The sequence below is a fragment of the Tachysurus vachellii genome, chromosome 25 (assembly GCF_030014155.1).
Source record: "Tachysurus vachellii isolate PV-2020 chromosome 25, HZAU_Pvac_v1, whole genome shotgun sequence".
Taxonomy (NCBI): domain Eukaryota; kingdom Metazoa; phylum Chordata; class Actinopteri; order Siluriformes; family Bagridae; genus Tachysurus; species Tachysurus vachellii.
The window spans coordinates 10,189,078-10,206,811 of NC_083484.1; the positions used below are offsets into that span (position 1 = coordinate 10,189,078).

At 35.5% G+C, this 17,734-nt stretch overlaps 2 protein-coding genes across 4 annotated transcripts; one reads left to right on the forward strand and one right to left on the reverse strand.

The window, feature by feature from the left end:
* Positions 1-578: 578 nt before the first annotated feature.
* LOC132840438 (receptor activity-modifying protein 3-like) lies at positions 579-4,559 on the reverse strand. Its single transcript, XM_060862089.1, has 3 exons — positions 4,298-4,559; positions 3,452-3,605; positions 579-2,416 (listed from the first exon to the last, which is right to left on the reverse strand). The coding sequence occupies exons 1-3, from the start codon at positions 4,347-4,349 to the stop codon at positions 2,161-2,163; spliced, it is 462 nt and encodes a 153-aa protein (XP_060718072.1). The 5' UTR covers positions 4,350-4,559; the 3' UTR covers positions 579-2,160.
* Positions 4,560-6,322: 1,763 nt separating this feature from the next.
* hus1 (HUS1 checkpoint clamp component) lies at positions 6,323-17,082 on the forward strand. 3 transcript variants are annotated; one of them, XM_060862085.1, is made up of 8 exons: positions 6,323-6,507; positions 7,957-8,084; positions 10,012-10,188; positions 10,404-10,511; positions 11,701-11,775; positions 12,271-12,370; positions 12,777-12,899; positions 16,786-17,080. In XM_060862085.1, exons 1-8 carry the CDS (start codon positions 6,456-6,458, stop codon positions 16,866-16,868), a joined length of 846 nt encoding a protein of 281 aa, XP_060718068.1. In that variant the 5' UTR covers positions 6,323-6,455; the 3' UTR covers positions 16,869-17,080. The 3 variants fall into 3 exon arrangements, with proteins under 3 accessions (XP_060718068.1, XP_060718069.1, XP_060718070.1); XM_060862086.1 differs by having other exon boundaries at positions 6,338-6,511; XM_060862087.1 differs by lacking the exon at positions 7,957-8,084 and having other exon boundaries at positions 6,338-6,507; positions 16,786-17,082.
* The last annotated feature ends 652 nt before the right edge of the window (positions 17,083-17,734 follow it).

A 17,734-nucleotide genomic window follows, 5' to 3' on the forward strand; every position in this document is an offset into this window, starting at 1 on the left:
GCACACAGTTTAGCGCACTGCCAAATACTCAATAAGAATTCATTTGACTTTATATTTAATTCAATTAACTATAGTAAACCACTAATAAAGATTAGTGAGTTTTTAGCTTTGTTTGTTAATGTCACTATTGAGACTTGATATATATTTTTGCATCCACATTAAGAGTTCTCATCATATGGAGTAGCCATGAATTCAAGTGGGATAAAGGAATAGTTCTTCTCCCATAAACATTTTAAGAGGAGTCCCATGATTCAATGGAGTTCTACAGCGGTGTGTATGGGCTTTAAAAGAGGTTAACATGCATTCAGTGTTGTCCTCAATGTTGTTTTTCAGATATTTGATCATTTTATTCACTAAAATATTGAATATCTCCAAGAATTCTGAATAATTAAGACACATTTAATAGAGAACCAATTCACTGCCACATTTTAGTAAACAACAGGCTTCCCATTTAGTCCATAAGTAGTCCTCTTTAATTAGTGAGACCTCAGCTGTTAGCATTAAACTTTTCTAAAAAGCTCTTCAAAAGATTGACCAAACAAAGCATATAATAATATATTAAGTTTATTTCTCACAGTGCAAAAAAGTCATTAAAATGAGCTGATAAGACATTCACTCAGCTGCATATATGACTAATCAAATTAGATTAAAAATCTAATCATCAGTGTGTAATTTAACGTATAAACAGGAAATTAGTGCCTGAGGCTTCCATCATATTTCTGAAACAGATTCAATTTCAGCCATAAATAAATAAAATTAGATTATATGTCATCCAACATAACATTTCCTCAACAAATTAGACATTTGAAACCCTTGGACTGATTTTTGCAGCATAAAGATTACTGTAATATAGTAATGTAAGTATAGCACTAAAACTGTGCTTTTGAAAATCCAGGACCTAAATAAAAATCTTTAGCTTCATATTAATGATGAAATATTGTAATTTGTTTTAAAAGGTTAAAGATGGAGTACAAATGTTGTGTCATGCACTGCAATAAAAATAAAAAGTTTAAGAGGTTTTATTTATACTGTAGGTCGTATATCCCTGGGGGTCGGGAATATGTCTGTGTGGATGGAGACAAATCAGTTGCAGTTATATGGAGAAGGAAGGCCAGTGGGGGTTGACATCCTGTTTGGATTGTCTGTTTGTGAGTGTGGGAAAAGGGGAAGAACTGATGTTAGTGGGAAAAAGACAGAGCAGAAAAGGATAAAGAGATTAATAAGCTATATGCAGATATGCTATGTGCATATCTGTACAGAGTGTCTATATTTTTTACCCTCAATTCACATATACTGTATAGTATTTTTATAGTATAGTAGTTTTTGTTCCCTTAAGTCATGTTTCATTGCAGATTCTGGGAAAGTATTTTATGTCCTTCTCAGTGCCTAAAACAAAGTTGAGAATAGATTTCTCCGTTCAATTTGTGTGTTAGGGTCACTCTTAGTGCAATACTTTCCATTACCATGCATCCTTTCATACTTCAGGATGACTCACTATTTAAGATTTATTAACTATTCAGTGAAGGAAAGATCACTTTGTCCTAATCATGCCCATGAATTTTTTCTTTCACATAGTAAAGTCAATACATAGTAGGTTTAAGGCTTATCCATTTTCTGTTGTCTTAGAAATGTAGTGTTTTATGGTTCTTTATTGTCTGTCCAATTTCTTGTTATCAACAATTTTGTTTTGGAAGAAAGCAAAAGGTGAAAAAGAATAATACATCAGAGCACCTTGAAGGATATATATACATATGACTACATGTCTATAATTTTAGGTTCATGTTCGTGCGAGATTATTTTATAAAACTTCTATTACATTATCAACTGAAATGTCAATCTCAGCCAGATTAATTTGGTGATTATGCCTATTTACATTCCCTGAAACACTGAATGCTGAAATTACACTATCATTAGCCTTTTTAGAGGCTGTGACTTCAATTAGGCTGTGACTTCAAATCCCAGTATTTGCAAACAGCCACTACTGAATCCTCGAACAAGGCTTTTAGACCTCAATTGCTTGTCTCGTCTCATCAAATCACTTTGGTTAAAGGTGCCAGCCAAATGATTTAAATACAAATACAAAACTCATGAGGCCAGGTAAGTGGTACTTTGGGTTAAACATGCATTATGTACTGTATACATAACATCATCCTATAGGTACTATCTTTGTTTGCTGCACCATACCACTAATGTGACCATGGCCAGTGATAAAAAGACTGGAACTATGATAAGAATGTATATGGTTAAGGTGAAATTGTCTTCAGGAGTGTCACCCAGGTCCTTGTATTTATAAGTGCAGTTGGAAAAGAATTGTTTGTGGATAAGGATAATATAGTGCTCTACCACTGGGTGGGGCCAAAAGCAGCCAATCTTCACTGAATTTTTCTCTGTGCAGTGTGAAAAGTAGTGGTACTCGCTGTAGAGAGAAACAAGAGATTGCATTAAGTCATTAATTAAAAAACACGATACAATATAGACATTACTGATATAATCATTAATGCAGAAATTTCTGAATTTGACAAACATCATACATCATATTATTTGCCAAATATCATACAGTCAGAAGTTTCAGAATAAAATATGTTTATTGGTAGCACTCAGTAATGCTTGTTTCATGTAATGGGAAACCATTTTACATACACACAACCACTGTACAAGGAAATCTTGTGGTTGAACCCTGAGTTTCTGCCCTGTGTCACACAAATTTAGAAAATCTCTTAAACTCCCTAAAGCTTTTTGGGGTCAACAAATGGATCACAGTTCAAAGTGTACTACGGGTTGGAGCAGCTTTTCCCAGCAAGCAGCCTCTGGGTGAAAATTAATAGCCTGTCCGCTTCTTGAAACAGACTGGCCTTCTCATATACAGTTCTTTAAAATACCACATTAAATTGAGTGTCTGATTTTTGGCTTCCAGCTGGGGCTCTCCATTCAGAAAAGCTTGGATATAAAGTCAGGTGGTCCCAATTTTGCCTCAGGATGATTTTGGTTGTTATTCTGGCAGCGTAAAGGGATCTTATTGTTGTAGTCATAGGAGAAGGGGAAGAAGACATGAAACTCTTTAGGACATCCATGGTAATCCACAGTAAGTCACCCTGTTAGGTTTACACCAATTTGTCACTCTTCTATTCAGGCTTTTTCAGCATACCAGCCATAGTTCAAATGACTAATGGACTGTGTATTATAACTGCACAAACATGATGATGATTATTTAGTATTTATTTAGCAGTACCTTAGGGTTTTTATGGAGGCTCTTGATGGGGGCCCTTGCTTCATTTGACCTGACTTTGAATAAAAATATTAAAATGGAATATTAATTACAATTAAGTGAACTATTATGTTGCTTTTGTAAAAGTTAATGACTACCTAATAAATCTGGCTATACTAAGATTGTCTGTATGAAGGTTATGTATGAGAGTCTTATGAGAGAAAATATAAATTTGAATAAAGTTACCTAATAAAATGTGTTAAGTTGCACCAATACTGGGGGTCTAACTCAGCCATATCAGTCTTGAAGCGTCCTCCACACTCCTCCATCTCCAGGTGGAGAGCTGTCTTATTACACTCCGGAACTTGAGGACTGCATGTGACTTTCAACTCAATGTTCTCTTTGGGTATTAAGAAGAGATTTATTAGAAACATTTTATCTGCACAATAAAGATGTCAAAAACAACAACAATGCACAAATGTCCTGAAATGTCTTTATTAATATGTTTACCTACAATACATAACTCTGGTTAAGATATATAATTCTTACTGCCTCCATTAATATTTTTTTTTACAAATGTAATAATTTTTGAGTACATCTATGGTTCTATCTGCTATTAAACCATGATAAATCATAGAACATTTTCTTTAAAAAAAAGAAAATTACAATAAGAAATATTTTAGAGAAAAATAAGAAAAGTAAAAAAAATACATTAATTTAAGTTTAAAAAAAAAAAAACTTTACCCAAAACACTTGATCTTTCAAAACACTTCATATGAGAATATTATCAGTCAATACAAAACAAGATACTGAAAACACCTTCAAGTGTGAATGATTTGTGAAAGTGGGGAAAGTTAAATTAGGCTAAATTAGTCAAATTATAACTTTTCAGCTAACTTTTTTTTTATCTACCCTGGTTCTGTATGCAGATAAATCAGAGCAGTTCAGTCCATTTTGACTCACATCACATCATCAGTGCAATAAGCAAAAATAAGAGAGTTCACCAGGAACAAACCCTTCAACAGAAAAGTTGCAAAATGGTAAATTTGTAAAAACAATGTAAAAAAACCAATTTAATTTAATTTTACTCACCTAAAAATCCAGCTACAAAAAATAACAGCAGCTTTTGAGCATTAATATCCATTTGGAAGAAATTTCGAGTCCTACAATGAATCCCTTTATAATAATATATAATATTATAACATATAATAATATTAATAATAATAACAATATTAATAGCACTGTAAAGTCACACGGTTGGAGAAAGTGTGTATAAAAAAAGAACAGGAAAACGACGGATAGCGAACAACTCGATGGTCTTAAGCAGAAGCTTCCGCAGGACCGAGTATATCATCTTCCTCCTCCTCTTCTTCCTCCTCCTCCTCCTCCTCTGTGGGAACTTCTGCCGGTCAAACCATCTACGCATCAAATTGTGCTTCACGGAATACAGGACATTGCGTAATGATCGCGCAAAAACACACCCAGGTCATGGAGAGAGAAGACGCGCTTGGGTTTGGGGATATGCGTAAAGGAGAAATTGTGGCATGTAATTTTATAGTTACGCTTACGTCGAATATTTTTCTATTATACATTTACATTTATATTTACAGCAACTGGCAGAAGCATTTAAGTCTCTATTATATGATACATTAACTCTGGTTCACTAGGTTACATACTTAAGATACCATGAACCTAAAACACTGTTCTGAAGTCTAAAGGTTTTTTATATATATTCTAAATTACATTACAAACATTACACTACATCTCCAAGTTTTTTAGAAGAAGAAGAAGAAAGAAGCTTTTATTATTGCCACACATAATATTACAGTATAGTTGAACACTTTTCTTTGCATACCCCAGCTTTTGGAGGTCAGCCATGGTAGATTGCCCCTGGAGCAGAGAAGTTTGAGGGCCTTTCTCAAGGGCCCAATGGTGGCAGCTTGACAGTATTTCTGCACACCCAATATTGATTGACCATACAGTATTTACACCGGTCGGTGCTGTTTTTGTTTATTTTCTTTTGTGTAATGTCTTGTCTTTTGTCCTGCTCTGTCTTTTCTTTCTTTTTGTCTTTTGTCCTGCACTGTTTTTCTGTCTTTTCTCTCCTTCACTGTTTGCACCAGGTTGCACAGATGCACTTTATGAATCTAGGACTAACTTACTAAGTCCTTATATCTCTGTCTTTGTTCTATGTAGCACCAGGTCCTGGAGAAACGTTGTCTCATTTCACTGTGTACTGCAAAAGCTACATATGGTTGAAATGACAATAAAAGCTTCTTGACTTGACTTGAGTGTTGTGGATTGAACCCCAATGAACAACCCATAGCATTAACCACCTGAGCCAGCACTAGCCATGCTATTAACCTTATACCACAATGATTATTATTTGTTAAAGAACAACACATCATACTTTCTGTCTCTTTATAGTTACAATTAATGTTGTGGAAACTCAATAAAGTGAAAAAAGACATTTCCTTTCTTTTTACAACCATCTCTATGGCTCTTTTGAAGTTAATAACACCATAAAAACACAGCAGGGTATCAAGAAACCACAGGAAACTAGCTTCTCTGTCCTAAAGACGTTTGAATTCCTGAAAATTAAGTTATAGCTCTCGGTATTACAATGTACTGATGATAATGACCTTACAATACCATTACCATACCTCTTGTTCTTGTGAGTGAACTGTTACTATTATAACATTACATTAGACAATATATTAGGCATATAGTATAGTCTTAATTTGTGAAATGTGGGACACAAATACAGGTGATACGTGGAGTGGACAGGGTGGGAAAAGTTCCTGGAACATACAGACAGGTTCACCAGAGTTCAATAGTAGTACAATAAGGGACTGCAGCCATAACATTTGAATTAACACTCATATAAAGGACAAGCATAACAATGGGCACTCATATAAAGGAATAATTATCCAGTCTTTGATGCCAAAAAAATACAATTAATTCTCTGCACAGATCAGGATAAAACACCCAAATAATTGATGTGTGGAAAACCTAAGGCTAAGTTGTAAAAATGGTTGATTATTGTTGACGTCACCTTTCCTAATATTGCTAGTACAGGCGGAACCTTTAAAAAGCGCACTTGTTTCTACGGAGTAATTTGTGTGCGTCAGTGGCGCGAGTTGTTCGACTTTATTTATTTTTTTGTTATGACGCAGTGAAATTAATAATTTCATTTCATTTCATTTAAAAGTCATTTAGAAGCAATAACACGTAATCACTCATTGTGACGATGAAGTTCCGAGCAAAGATAAACGATGTTGGATGTCTCAATCATTTCACACGTAGGTAAATAGTAAAAAAAAGTAGTGAATTTATTTAACATGGTAAAATCTCCTGTTTTTATAGAATTATAGAATTATGCACTAATAGAATTAACTGTTTTAATAAATTAACACGTTTGTGTGCGAACTGTACGTTATGTCGAATGTGCGACCCTTAATTTCGTGCCACTTGTGAACAGGTTAGCAAAACAAGCTAGCTCTAGTAGCTATGCACACTTTCCAGAGCCACCCACAATTTTTTACTTTTTGCAAATGTCGCTTGTCTTATTTCATGTACTTTTATATATTTAAACACCTGATGTCGTTTGACTTTGTACCTGAAGAAAACATAAGCATAAATAATATAGTCTATTATATTTATTGTGAAATAGTTAAAAATATAAAGTTCAGGCAATGAATATATATATATATATATATATATATATATATATATATATATATATATATATATATATATATATAATTAAAATATATCTTTAAATATATGCCCGATTGTATATTGATATATTGTATATTGATGCCCGATGACGCCTGAGATAGGCACAGGCTCCCCGTGACCCGAGGTAGTTCGGATAAGCGGTAGAAGATGAATGAATGAATGAATGAATGAATGAATATTTAAATATAACAAAAATAAATAAAGCTGCAAATTGCATATTTAGTTTCCACAGTGAGCTGTAAACAATCAGCAGTTACACGGAGAACAATGAAGTGTACTGCAATCCTCTTGGTTTACACCTCTTCTGCTAAAAAAAAAAAGTAATCACATACAGTGGTGTGAAAAAGTGTTGGCCCCCTTCCTGATTTTATTTATTTATTTATTTTTTGCATGTTTGTTACACTTTAATGTTTCAAATCATCAGATTTAATATTAGTCAAAGATAACACAAGTAAACACAACATGCAGTTTTTAAATGGCCCTGTGTTAAAAAGTGCTTGCCTCTAAACCTAATAACTGCTTGGGCCACCCTTCGCAGCAAAGAACTGCAATCAAGCATTTGCGATAACTTGCAATGAGGCTGTTAGCACTGTGGATTAATTTTGGCCTACTCATCTTCGCAGAATTGTTGTAATTCAGCCACATTGGGGGTTTTCAAGCATAAACTGCCTTTTTAAGGTCATGTCACAGTGTCTCAATAGGATTCAGGTCAGGACTTTGACTAGGCCGTGCCAAAACACTTTTTCACACGGCTGTGTGGGTTTAGATTTTGTTTTCCCTTAATAATAAAAACCTTCATTGCACTGCATGTTGCGTTTACCTGTGTTATCTTTGACTAAATTTAAATTTAAAAATTTAAATTTGTTTGATGATCTTAAACATTAAAGTGTGAGAAACGTGCAAAAAAAAATAAATCAGGAAGGGGGCCAACACTTTTTTTGTCACACCACTGTAGATGTGTGTCTAATAAACATGAAGACAAAAATCTAATGGGATTATTGTGTCTACAGGTGTGGTGAATACCATTACAAAACTCACAAAGACTTGTGTTGTGCGACTTACTGTTGACAACATTTTCTTTGTCCTTTCTGGAAAAGTTGCCAATGGAGGCGTCAGTATGTGGTGTGAGTTATTGCAGGTAAACCCATGTTCATTTATGTATCGGTTAGAAACAAGGAAATGTCAGATTCTGATGAGTGACAAATTAATGTACAGTCCAACATAAAGGAGGCAACAGTGAGCTTCCAGAACAGCTTTAATGAACTCTTGTTTAGATTCTGTACATCCCTGGAACTGAATTGGGCAATGAATTATTTCTTCCAAAACATATTACCTCATTCATTGTTTTGATAATGGTTGTGCAGAGTGCATCTGCAATGCATTAGTCCAGAATCTCACCTAGGTGACCGTGAAGGACATAGCACTTTATTTACATAATCTTCATTATTTATTTACATAATTTTCATCTTCTTTGAATTTTGTATAGATTTTGCAATAAATTGTCCTCAAAAGCAGAGATATACTGCTGGATTGCATAAATACACCGTCATGTCATTTTTTTGCCCACAATTGACCTACGAATCTGGAATGACTGTCACACAGTCCTGATGTGTATGTGTTCGACTTAGCTCTCAATAAAAACAGATAGAAACAGTGAGTATAAAAACCCCTGATAAAATTCTTGTCATGTAAAAAAAAAAAAAATTAAAGTTAAATCATGTTAGAATCTAGAACTAGTCAGGTTATATACTAATTAGTGTAAACCTTCCATCAAATAAAAGTGACTGATTAACCCCAAATAATGCAAAGCAGGTACAGGATCTTATTGTTGAAAAATAATAATCAAGAGAAGGTTACAAAATATTTGATATATCTGTAAAGACAAGATCAACAAGTGGCACAATAGTGAAATTACTAAGAACAGGCTGTTCCAATAAAACTGATGAGAAAACCAGAGCTGTGTCCTTAATGATTTACTATACACTATGCACTTACTCTGTACACTTACTCTGTACTCTATGTGCTCTACCAAGTAGTGTATTAATTTCTCAATACCTAATGTTTTTTTATTATCAGAAGTATAAGCCGTTTCCCAGTCGATTTCAAATGACAGCCAAAGCACTGAATATGATCCTGAATGCTGTCTACAGTGAATTTTAAATATATCAGACACCATGCACTAATTTAAAAAACAATTGTAAGATGGCATCTTCTTGCCCTCTACATAGATTCATGAGCCATATTGATTTTTATTCTCGTCCAGCATTAGCACCTGGGAGAACCGTTCTACTTCCACCATATAACAAGGCTGTGAATGTTAAGTACGTGAAGTGTCCAGCATTACAACCCTTTGTTTTTCAGTTGAATAAGTGCATCATTCAGGTAGTAAACCTCTTATTGGAATTTTCAGTATGAACACAAATGGCATACAGTAATGCATACGGGTGTGATTTGGGACACACCTTAGGAAAAAACAATGTTCAGGGAGGCCCAACTCCAAATCAACCAAGGAATGGATTCACAAAACAAAAATCAAGGTTTTGTAATGGCCCGGCCCAAGTTCAGATCTAAATCCAATCAAAAATCTGTGGCATAGAATGCTTTTGCAATGGGGAAATGGCAAATATTGCTAAGACAAGATCTGCTAGACTCAAAAAAGATGAATTCCATAATAAATTAAAAAGTGCTTTGAATATAATTATTCAAAAAAATCTTCAATTTTAACAGCAAATGTGTATACTATGTATATTCACTGTAAATATATAGGTAACAGTAAGTTAATTCTATTTTTTCGGGATGCACTAAAATAAAGAAAAAATATAATGTGACAATTTTTTAGGAGGGCACATTGTACATCGACCTAAACCACTGCATCAAAAAGCTTCCCATCAGATAAAGACACGTCCTTGAGTTTGTCACCTGTCTGTATATACAGTATAAGACATCGTGTTTAATTTTTACTTGATTGGTTGTTTAACATACTTACATACATTATACACACATATGCACATACTGCCAGCTTAAGTCAAAGGTCCTGACTAATCTCTCATTTTATTCTCTTAAAGGTTAATTTTTTTGATGAATATCAACTGGAAGGTGTATCAGAAGATGCTAATGAAATATGTTTAGAAATAAATCCAGAGAACCTATTCCGGGCTTTAAAAACTGCACAGAATGCTAAGTCTGTCAAAATAAAGCTGACAAAGAAGCACTGTCCATGCCTCACTCTAGCTGCAGAGCTGGTAAGGTTCTTTTTTATGATCGTGTATGTGGTTCTCTTGTGTACTGGAGTAAAATTACAAAATCTATGCGTATTTTATAGGAGATTTATGCTTAATGAATACTTGTGATTTAAAACAATATTATAATTAACTCTAGGTGGTGACTCTTACTTTTTCTTTCTTTCTTTCTTTCTTTCTTTTTTTCTTTCTTTTATTTCTTATCTCTTATCTCCAAGCCTTCCCTTTCATCCCTTAGTCGCATTGTCACCCATGACATCCCTGTGGACGTCATTCCCAGAAGGCTTTGGCATGACTTTAAAGAGCCCAGTATGCCAGACTTTGATGTAAGTGAAATTGCATCTCCTCTAGTCACTGAATAAAAAGGGTATTTAAGGCATCTTTATGCCACCAGGGGTGCCTGGTAAGGGGAAGTTTGGATTATGGGTACTTTTTTTGGTAGAGGTTTTTTTGGCAGTCATTTATCATAGCTGGTAGAATTGGTACTGGTGGAATTTGCAATATTGTCCATGTTAACTTTTGTACAAAAGGTCAGATTTCTCTTCAGATAATCTCTTCTATTGCAGCATGTGTTCAGATGACACTGATGGATTTGTTGTTATACAAACTTGTGTGCTCAAGTACACACTGTCATTAAAGCAAAAAGGGGAAAAACCGAATACTAAGAAACTCCCATGAATTTTCAAAAATTCTACAAAAAGTATTGTCAGTAGTATAATATGCTAATTGTTGTATTACATTAGAATAGAATGCAAAATGAAGGCATTTTTACTGAGTTTCGTAAAAAATGACAAGATATGAAAATGTAAGTGAGTCAGTTTTAATCAAGATGACCATCCGTTTTACATGTTTTTTTATAAATATAAAATGTACTAGTAAAATTGATTTGAATTGGGATTTCCACTATGTGTGATTTAATATGAAATGACATACTCGATGTAGCACAATATGTAAAATTATTGTCTACATAGATCACAATTTATAGATTTCAGTCAATTTAACATCCATAATATATCGTAATCTTCCACTGAATGTGTGGAATCTCGTATTTCTTATAAATACATTACAATTTTCAACCACTGTAAAAAGCAAAATCAGCGGACGATACGAAGAAGGTGAGCCTTAGGAACGAGGAGGTATTTGTGTGTTGACGTCTGAGGTGTTGAGGTGGTGATTAGGTCAAATCTAACTGAAGACCCATAATATAAAGTCTAAGCTGAAGTCACTCTTTGCTGAATTTACTGCAGAAGAAAAACAATGATTTATTAAAAATAGTTATGGAACAATCATCAACTCTCTTTAGAAGAGGCTTTCCACCAAACCCCAGTGCCTGTGTAGGGAGGGCATTAGTCAGCATTAGTACTCTGAATTAGTATCTAAAGATAATAAAGGACAAGATTAGCGAATGTTAGCAATAGTGGACTGTAGCAACAGTAGCCAGAATTCATAAAAAGCAGGTTCTGATATAATGTTCAGAGATTTCTTTTAATTGGTGAATAATGTATGTATTTTTAGGTTAGCATATATTTACCCCCTCTGAAGACTATGAAGAGTGTGGTAGACAGAATGAAGAACCTGTCCAACCATTTGGTGAGTATCAGAAAGATTTGCTGAAAGATTTGATTTATTGGCAATTGGGCATACTGGGCCCTGACAGCCAGCTGTTAAATAGGCGGTACAACTTGAAATCAAGAAATCTATACAATAATGAAATCTTTACTTTTACTTGCAATAATGCAGTACAGTGTCCAAAATAATTTACAGCACATACATTTTTCATATTTTCTCATCAGTCACTTTGATAGTTCAAACACTGTGTCATGTCATGTGATTTTCACAGTGCCGCTAGAGTTTACACAGCATGGTGCAGAAAGTGGGGGTGGAGTGGGGTGGGGGTTTTGGTAGGGGAGGGTGTATGGATTCCTGGCTTCCCAGAATCTAAGAATAAATGGATTACAAAATGGATAGATTAATGGGTTTTTTTTTTCGTTGTCAATCACTTCAGCAAGATACTATCATCTTCTTGCTTGCTCTCTCTCTCTCTCTCTCTCTCTCTCTCTCTCTTTATCTCTCGGTCATTCTTAGGTAGTAGAGGCTAACCTAAGTGGTGAAATGAACTTAAAGATTGAAACAGATCTAGTTTCCGTGACAACACACTTCAAAGATCTTGGAAATCCTCCATGGGGTGAGTTTGTTAATTAGGAAGTTTGCATCTGTTTGTATACTAATTTACACAGAAAGAGAGACTCATTGAGTAGCGTTCAGGTTCCGATGAATAAATTCATAATGAAAAGTGTGTTTGAAAATTACTATTATCATTTGTATAAAACCTCATAGCACCAAAAGGGTTTAATTAAATACCAAAATGTTACTATAGCTGCATTTAAATCACATTTGTGAATAAAAAAATTTAATTATTGATTAAATTCAAAATGTTTTATATTTCTAATCTGAGGTAATAAAACTTTTTACTAGGTTCTACTGCACCTACAAATAATTACTATTGTTACACTTTATCACTGACAAAACTAGATATTGTTAGGTCCAGAGTAATCTTTGGGCACCTTTCTTGTATATTTCATTTTCCACAGGCGCCTCACAGTCTCAAAGTCAGAGCAGAGATGTCGAGGCCATGGCTCATGCACGAGTGGATATTAGGAAACTTCAGCAGTTCCTTATGGGGCAACAAGTCAACCCAACTAAGTCTATGTGTAGTAAGTACATTATATAAGCAAATTAGAAGTCAAAAATTATATAGTGTTCGGGAAGAGAAAAAATTATTGTAATTATAATTAATACTGTAATTAATTAATCATATAAATTATTGGAAGGTGGAAGGGATCATGTGTAATGAATAGTTAGTGTTGGTATTCAGAGGCTGGTGGAGGTGCAGTGCAAAACATGAATTGATATACAGTTGAGGCCAAAATTATTAGCCCCCCAGGAATTTTGGAACATTTTCCTAAAGATCTTTCCAATGTTTGCAGCATTGATAAAACTTGATATAATCAAACATTCACCAGTGCTATTTAGTAGCTTTTGGTACATTTTGGAATATAAAATACATTTTTAGGCTTGCTTTATAATCAAATATAGTGAAAATGGGGTGGTCAAAAATATTAGCCCCTTGTGAATATTTGCTTTCAAAACACACCCAATTAATCAATCAGCTTTCAAAACACACCTAATTAATCAATCAGCTTTCAAACCACACCTGTGCAGTCAATTGGCTTCCTAACAACACCTGGGCATTCAATCAGCATTAAAGGACTCCAAGGAACAGGGCACTTGAACACATTATTGGGAGAGACTACTTTTACTCACCATGCCAAAGACAAAGGAAATCAGTCTTGAGCTCAGAAAGAAGATAGTGGAGGCTCATGATAAGGGGGAAGGCTATACTGCCATTTCCAAGCTTTTCACAGTGTCTAGAACCGCCGTACGTTGCATCATTGCCAAGTACAAGGAGACAAATTCTGTAAGAAACAAACCTGGGCGTGGTCGTAAGCGCAAGATTTCAAGAACCCTGGAGAGGAAAATAGTCAGAGATATCAGCAAGATGCCCCAGACATCTGCCAAGATGATTGTTGCTGACCTGGCCTCTTCTGGAGTTGATGTTTCAAGGAACACAGTTGTGAGGGCTCTTCATCGTGGTGGGCTTCAGGGCCATCGTCCCAGAAGAACCCCTTTACTCAAACAGCGGCACATCACAGCTAGACTGAGGTTTGCCCGTGAACATTTGAAAGGTAAAGATGAGTTTTGGGAGTCTGTGCTTTGGTCTGATGAGACTAAACTGGAACTGTTTGGGCACATGGATGTTGCTTATGTTTGGCGAAGAAAGGGTGAGGCCTTCAACCCTAAGAACACAGTTCCCACAGTTAAACATGGTGGTGGGAGCATCATGCTGTGGGGCTGTTTTGCAGCTTCAGGCACAGGGAGCCTTGTTCGGGTGCATGGCATCATGAAAAAAGAAAATTATGTTGACATTTTGAGGGATAATATGCAGAAATCTGCTCGTAGTCTAGCCTTAGGTCGTCGCTGGGTCTTCCAACAAGACAATGACCCAAAGCATACATCGAAATTTGTCCAACAGTTCCTGAAGGATACCAAAACAAAGGTCCTGGAGTGGCCCGCACAGAGCCCAGACCTCAATCCTATTGAGAATCTGTGGCGAGTGCTCAAAGTGAATGTCCATGCTCGGAAACCACGTAATTTGGACCAGCTGGAGCAATTTGCAATGGAAGAATGGGCTAAAATCCCTCAGGAAACCTGTGCCAACCTAGTAAAGAACTACTCTAAGAGGTTGTTGTCAGTTGTGGCTCAGAAAGGGTTCACTATTGACTATTAATGACCGGGGGCTAATAATTTTGGACGTTTCATTTTTGCCCTTTCTTGTTTCAACTCACTATTTCAATTAAATATCCTAATCAAACTTAGTGGAGATTTTGTCTTTGTTATTTTGGAAACAAACACACTATAAAACACTTGTTGTTAATGGTCATTTCCATGGAGAAATCAAGAGTTTTGTCTAATTTCATAAGGAGGCTAATAATTTTGGCCTCAACTGTAGCTGCTGTGATGTTCAATATTCTCTGTCTATTTTCATCTAATACTAGGTTTTTCACCCATTTTTTCAGATGCTCAAATTAATGGGCACCACAGCAAATAATTGATCCACATACATGATTTGCAGTGGGTTTTTTGTTTATTTAAATTCCCTTCCTGATGCAGCCATCCCATTTTCATCCAGGCTTCGGACCCCCAAGCCAATAGTCCATTAGGGAATATTATCTAGAAAATTTTCTTAAGAGAGTGTGAGATTATAGTCAGGCAGTATTCTACAACTGGAGCAATGAATGTGGTAGCATATACACACATGGACAAAATTGTTGGTACCCTTCGGTCAATGAAAGAAACTCACAATGGTCACAGAAAAAACTTTAATCTGACAAAAGTAATAATAGTAATATTCCTGTAACTGTCCGTGAGACTTCTGCACCTCTCAGCAGGTATTTTGGCCCACTCCTCATGAGCAAACTGCTCCAGTTGTTTCCGGTTTGAAGGGTGTCTTTTCCAGACGGCATGTTTCAGCTCCTTCCAAAGATGCTCAATAGGATTGAGGTCAGGGCTCATAGAAGGCCACTTTAGAATAGTCCAATGTTTTCCTCTAGGCCTTCTTGGGTGTTTTTAGCTGTGTGTTTTGGGTCATTGTCCTGTTGCAAGACCCATGACCTGTGACTGAGACCAAGATTTCTGACACTGGCCAGCACATTTCTCTCTAGAATCGCTTGATAGTCTTCAGATTTCATTGTACCCTGCACAGATTCAAGACACCCTGTGCCAGATGCAGCAAAGCAGCCCCAGAACATAACAGAGCCTCCTCCGTGTATCACAGTAGGGACAGTGTTCTTTTCTTGATATGCTTCATTTTTCCATCTGTGAACATAGAGCTGATGTGCCTTGGCAAAAAGTTCCATGTTTGTCTCATTTGTCCATAGGACATTCTTCCAGAAGCTTTGTGGCTTGTCAACTTGTAGTTTGGCATATTCCAGTCTAGCTTTTTTATGATTTGTGTCCTCCTTGGTCGTCTCCCACGTAGTTCACTTTGGCTCAAACAACGACGGATGGTGCGATCTGACACTGATGTTCCTTGAGCATGAAGTTCACCTTGGATCTCTTTAGAAGTCTTTCTGGGCTCTTTTTTTACCATTCGGATTATCCGTCCCTTTGATTTGTCATCAAATTTCCTCCTGCGGCCACGTCCAGGGAGGTTGGCTACAGTCCCATGGATCTTAAATTTCTGAATAATATGTGCAACTGTAGTCACAGGAACATCTAGATGCTTGGAGATGGTCTTATAGCCTTTACCTTTATCATGCTTGTCTATAGTTTTCTTTCTGATCTCCTGAGACAACACGTTCCTTCGCTTCCTCTAGTCCATGTTGAGTGTGGTACACACCATGTCACCAGACAACACAGTGACTACCTGGAGCCCTGTATATAGGCCCACTGACTGATTACAAGATTGTAGACACCTGTGATGCTAATTAGTGGACACACCTTGAATTAACATGTCCATTTGGACACATTATTTTCAGTCTTTTCTAGGGGTACCATCATTTTTGTCTAGGCCTGTTCCATGAGTTTATTTTTTTTTTAACAATTCCGTTGAAGCATGGTTGAAAAGCAATGTCTGACTTTCATTGGTATACTTTCAAAAATTCATAGAATTTTTATTTATTATTACTTTTGTCAGATTAAAGTTTTTCTGTGACCATTGTGAGTTTTTATTTCATTGACTGAAGGGTACCAAAAATTTTGTCCACGTGTGTAGTATAAGTCAGTGTAATGTGATAGTGTTTCAGTGATAATTAATACATCTTTACAGTGACATGTGGGGCAAACACTTTTTTAAACATTTTCTCAATATATAATTTATTACATGGAGGATACAAAAACTTGGTCTCTTTTCAAATGTTAAGAAAGTAGAATGTTACATTAGATGTGTGTGTAATCAGTTGCATACCTTTTACATAATCAATATACGTTGATGAATAAGTCGACATTTTCAGTGCCATTCTCAATTTCTCTTTTCTACAGATATTGTTGACAAGAGGATTATTCATTTGATTCTCCTTCAGGAAGATGTGTCTCTTCAATACTTCATCCCAGCTGTGGTGTAGTTGGAAGTTTTTAAATTCAAATTTTCTTTCCACACTGATGGAATGTTTATTTATGATAAAATTCATTCATTACTGATAAAATGTTTCCCTGAGGACACAAGGTGTTTTGCAACTAGTACAGGGAACAAGTGATTGATTTCCAGGAAAATGTGATGCAGTTCATAGTTCGTTTTTTTTTTTTTTTTAATCAGCGTTTACTTTAATTAAATATGTTACTCTGGAATACACTTTGCACAAAAAATTAAAGAGTTTTGTAACATTTTGTAAAGTTCAGATGCAATTGCTTGTTTTGCAATAAAATATTTTTAAAGTCTGATTCTTATTTTCTTCCTGTGCTTCTATTGTTATACTATTGCACATTTGGAAAGGCGAGCATATCCAACATAATATGAACTTATTTCTGCCAAAGAGTAATACAAAAAATGAACACAATCTCAAAAGGTATTGCATATTGGAATTTAAATGGTATAGCTCTACCTCATCTGCTGCCAATGGTGCACAATTACAGCACATGTTTAGAATCATAATTAAATAGTTAAACCTGTGTATCATTTTTGTACCGAACACAGACACACACTTACCTGTGTGAACTACACTGAACTGTACCAGATCAAAAACATACTGAAACACTCATTCAATATACATACATGTTACATCCACCACCATATTAAACTGTTTACATGCTGTTTTTGCACATGCTGTCTTGCACGCCACATTTCAATACCTCCTCCAACTGCTGCTATTATACAAGTGTATAAATGTTCACTAGAACCCTCTTTGTTCATAATCTTATATTTTTGCACAATGCACTGACTAATATAGAGAATGCACACTGTTCGGCACTATTTTGTGGATTTGTCCTGTAG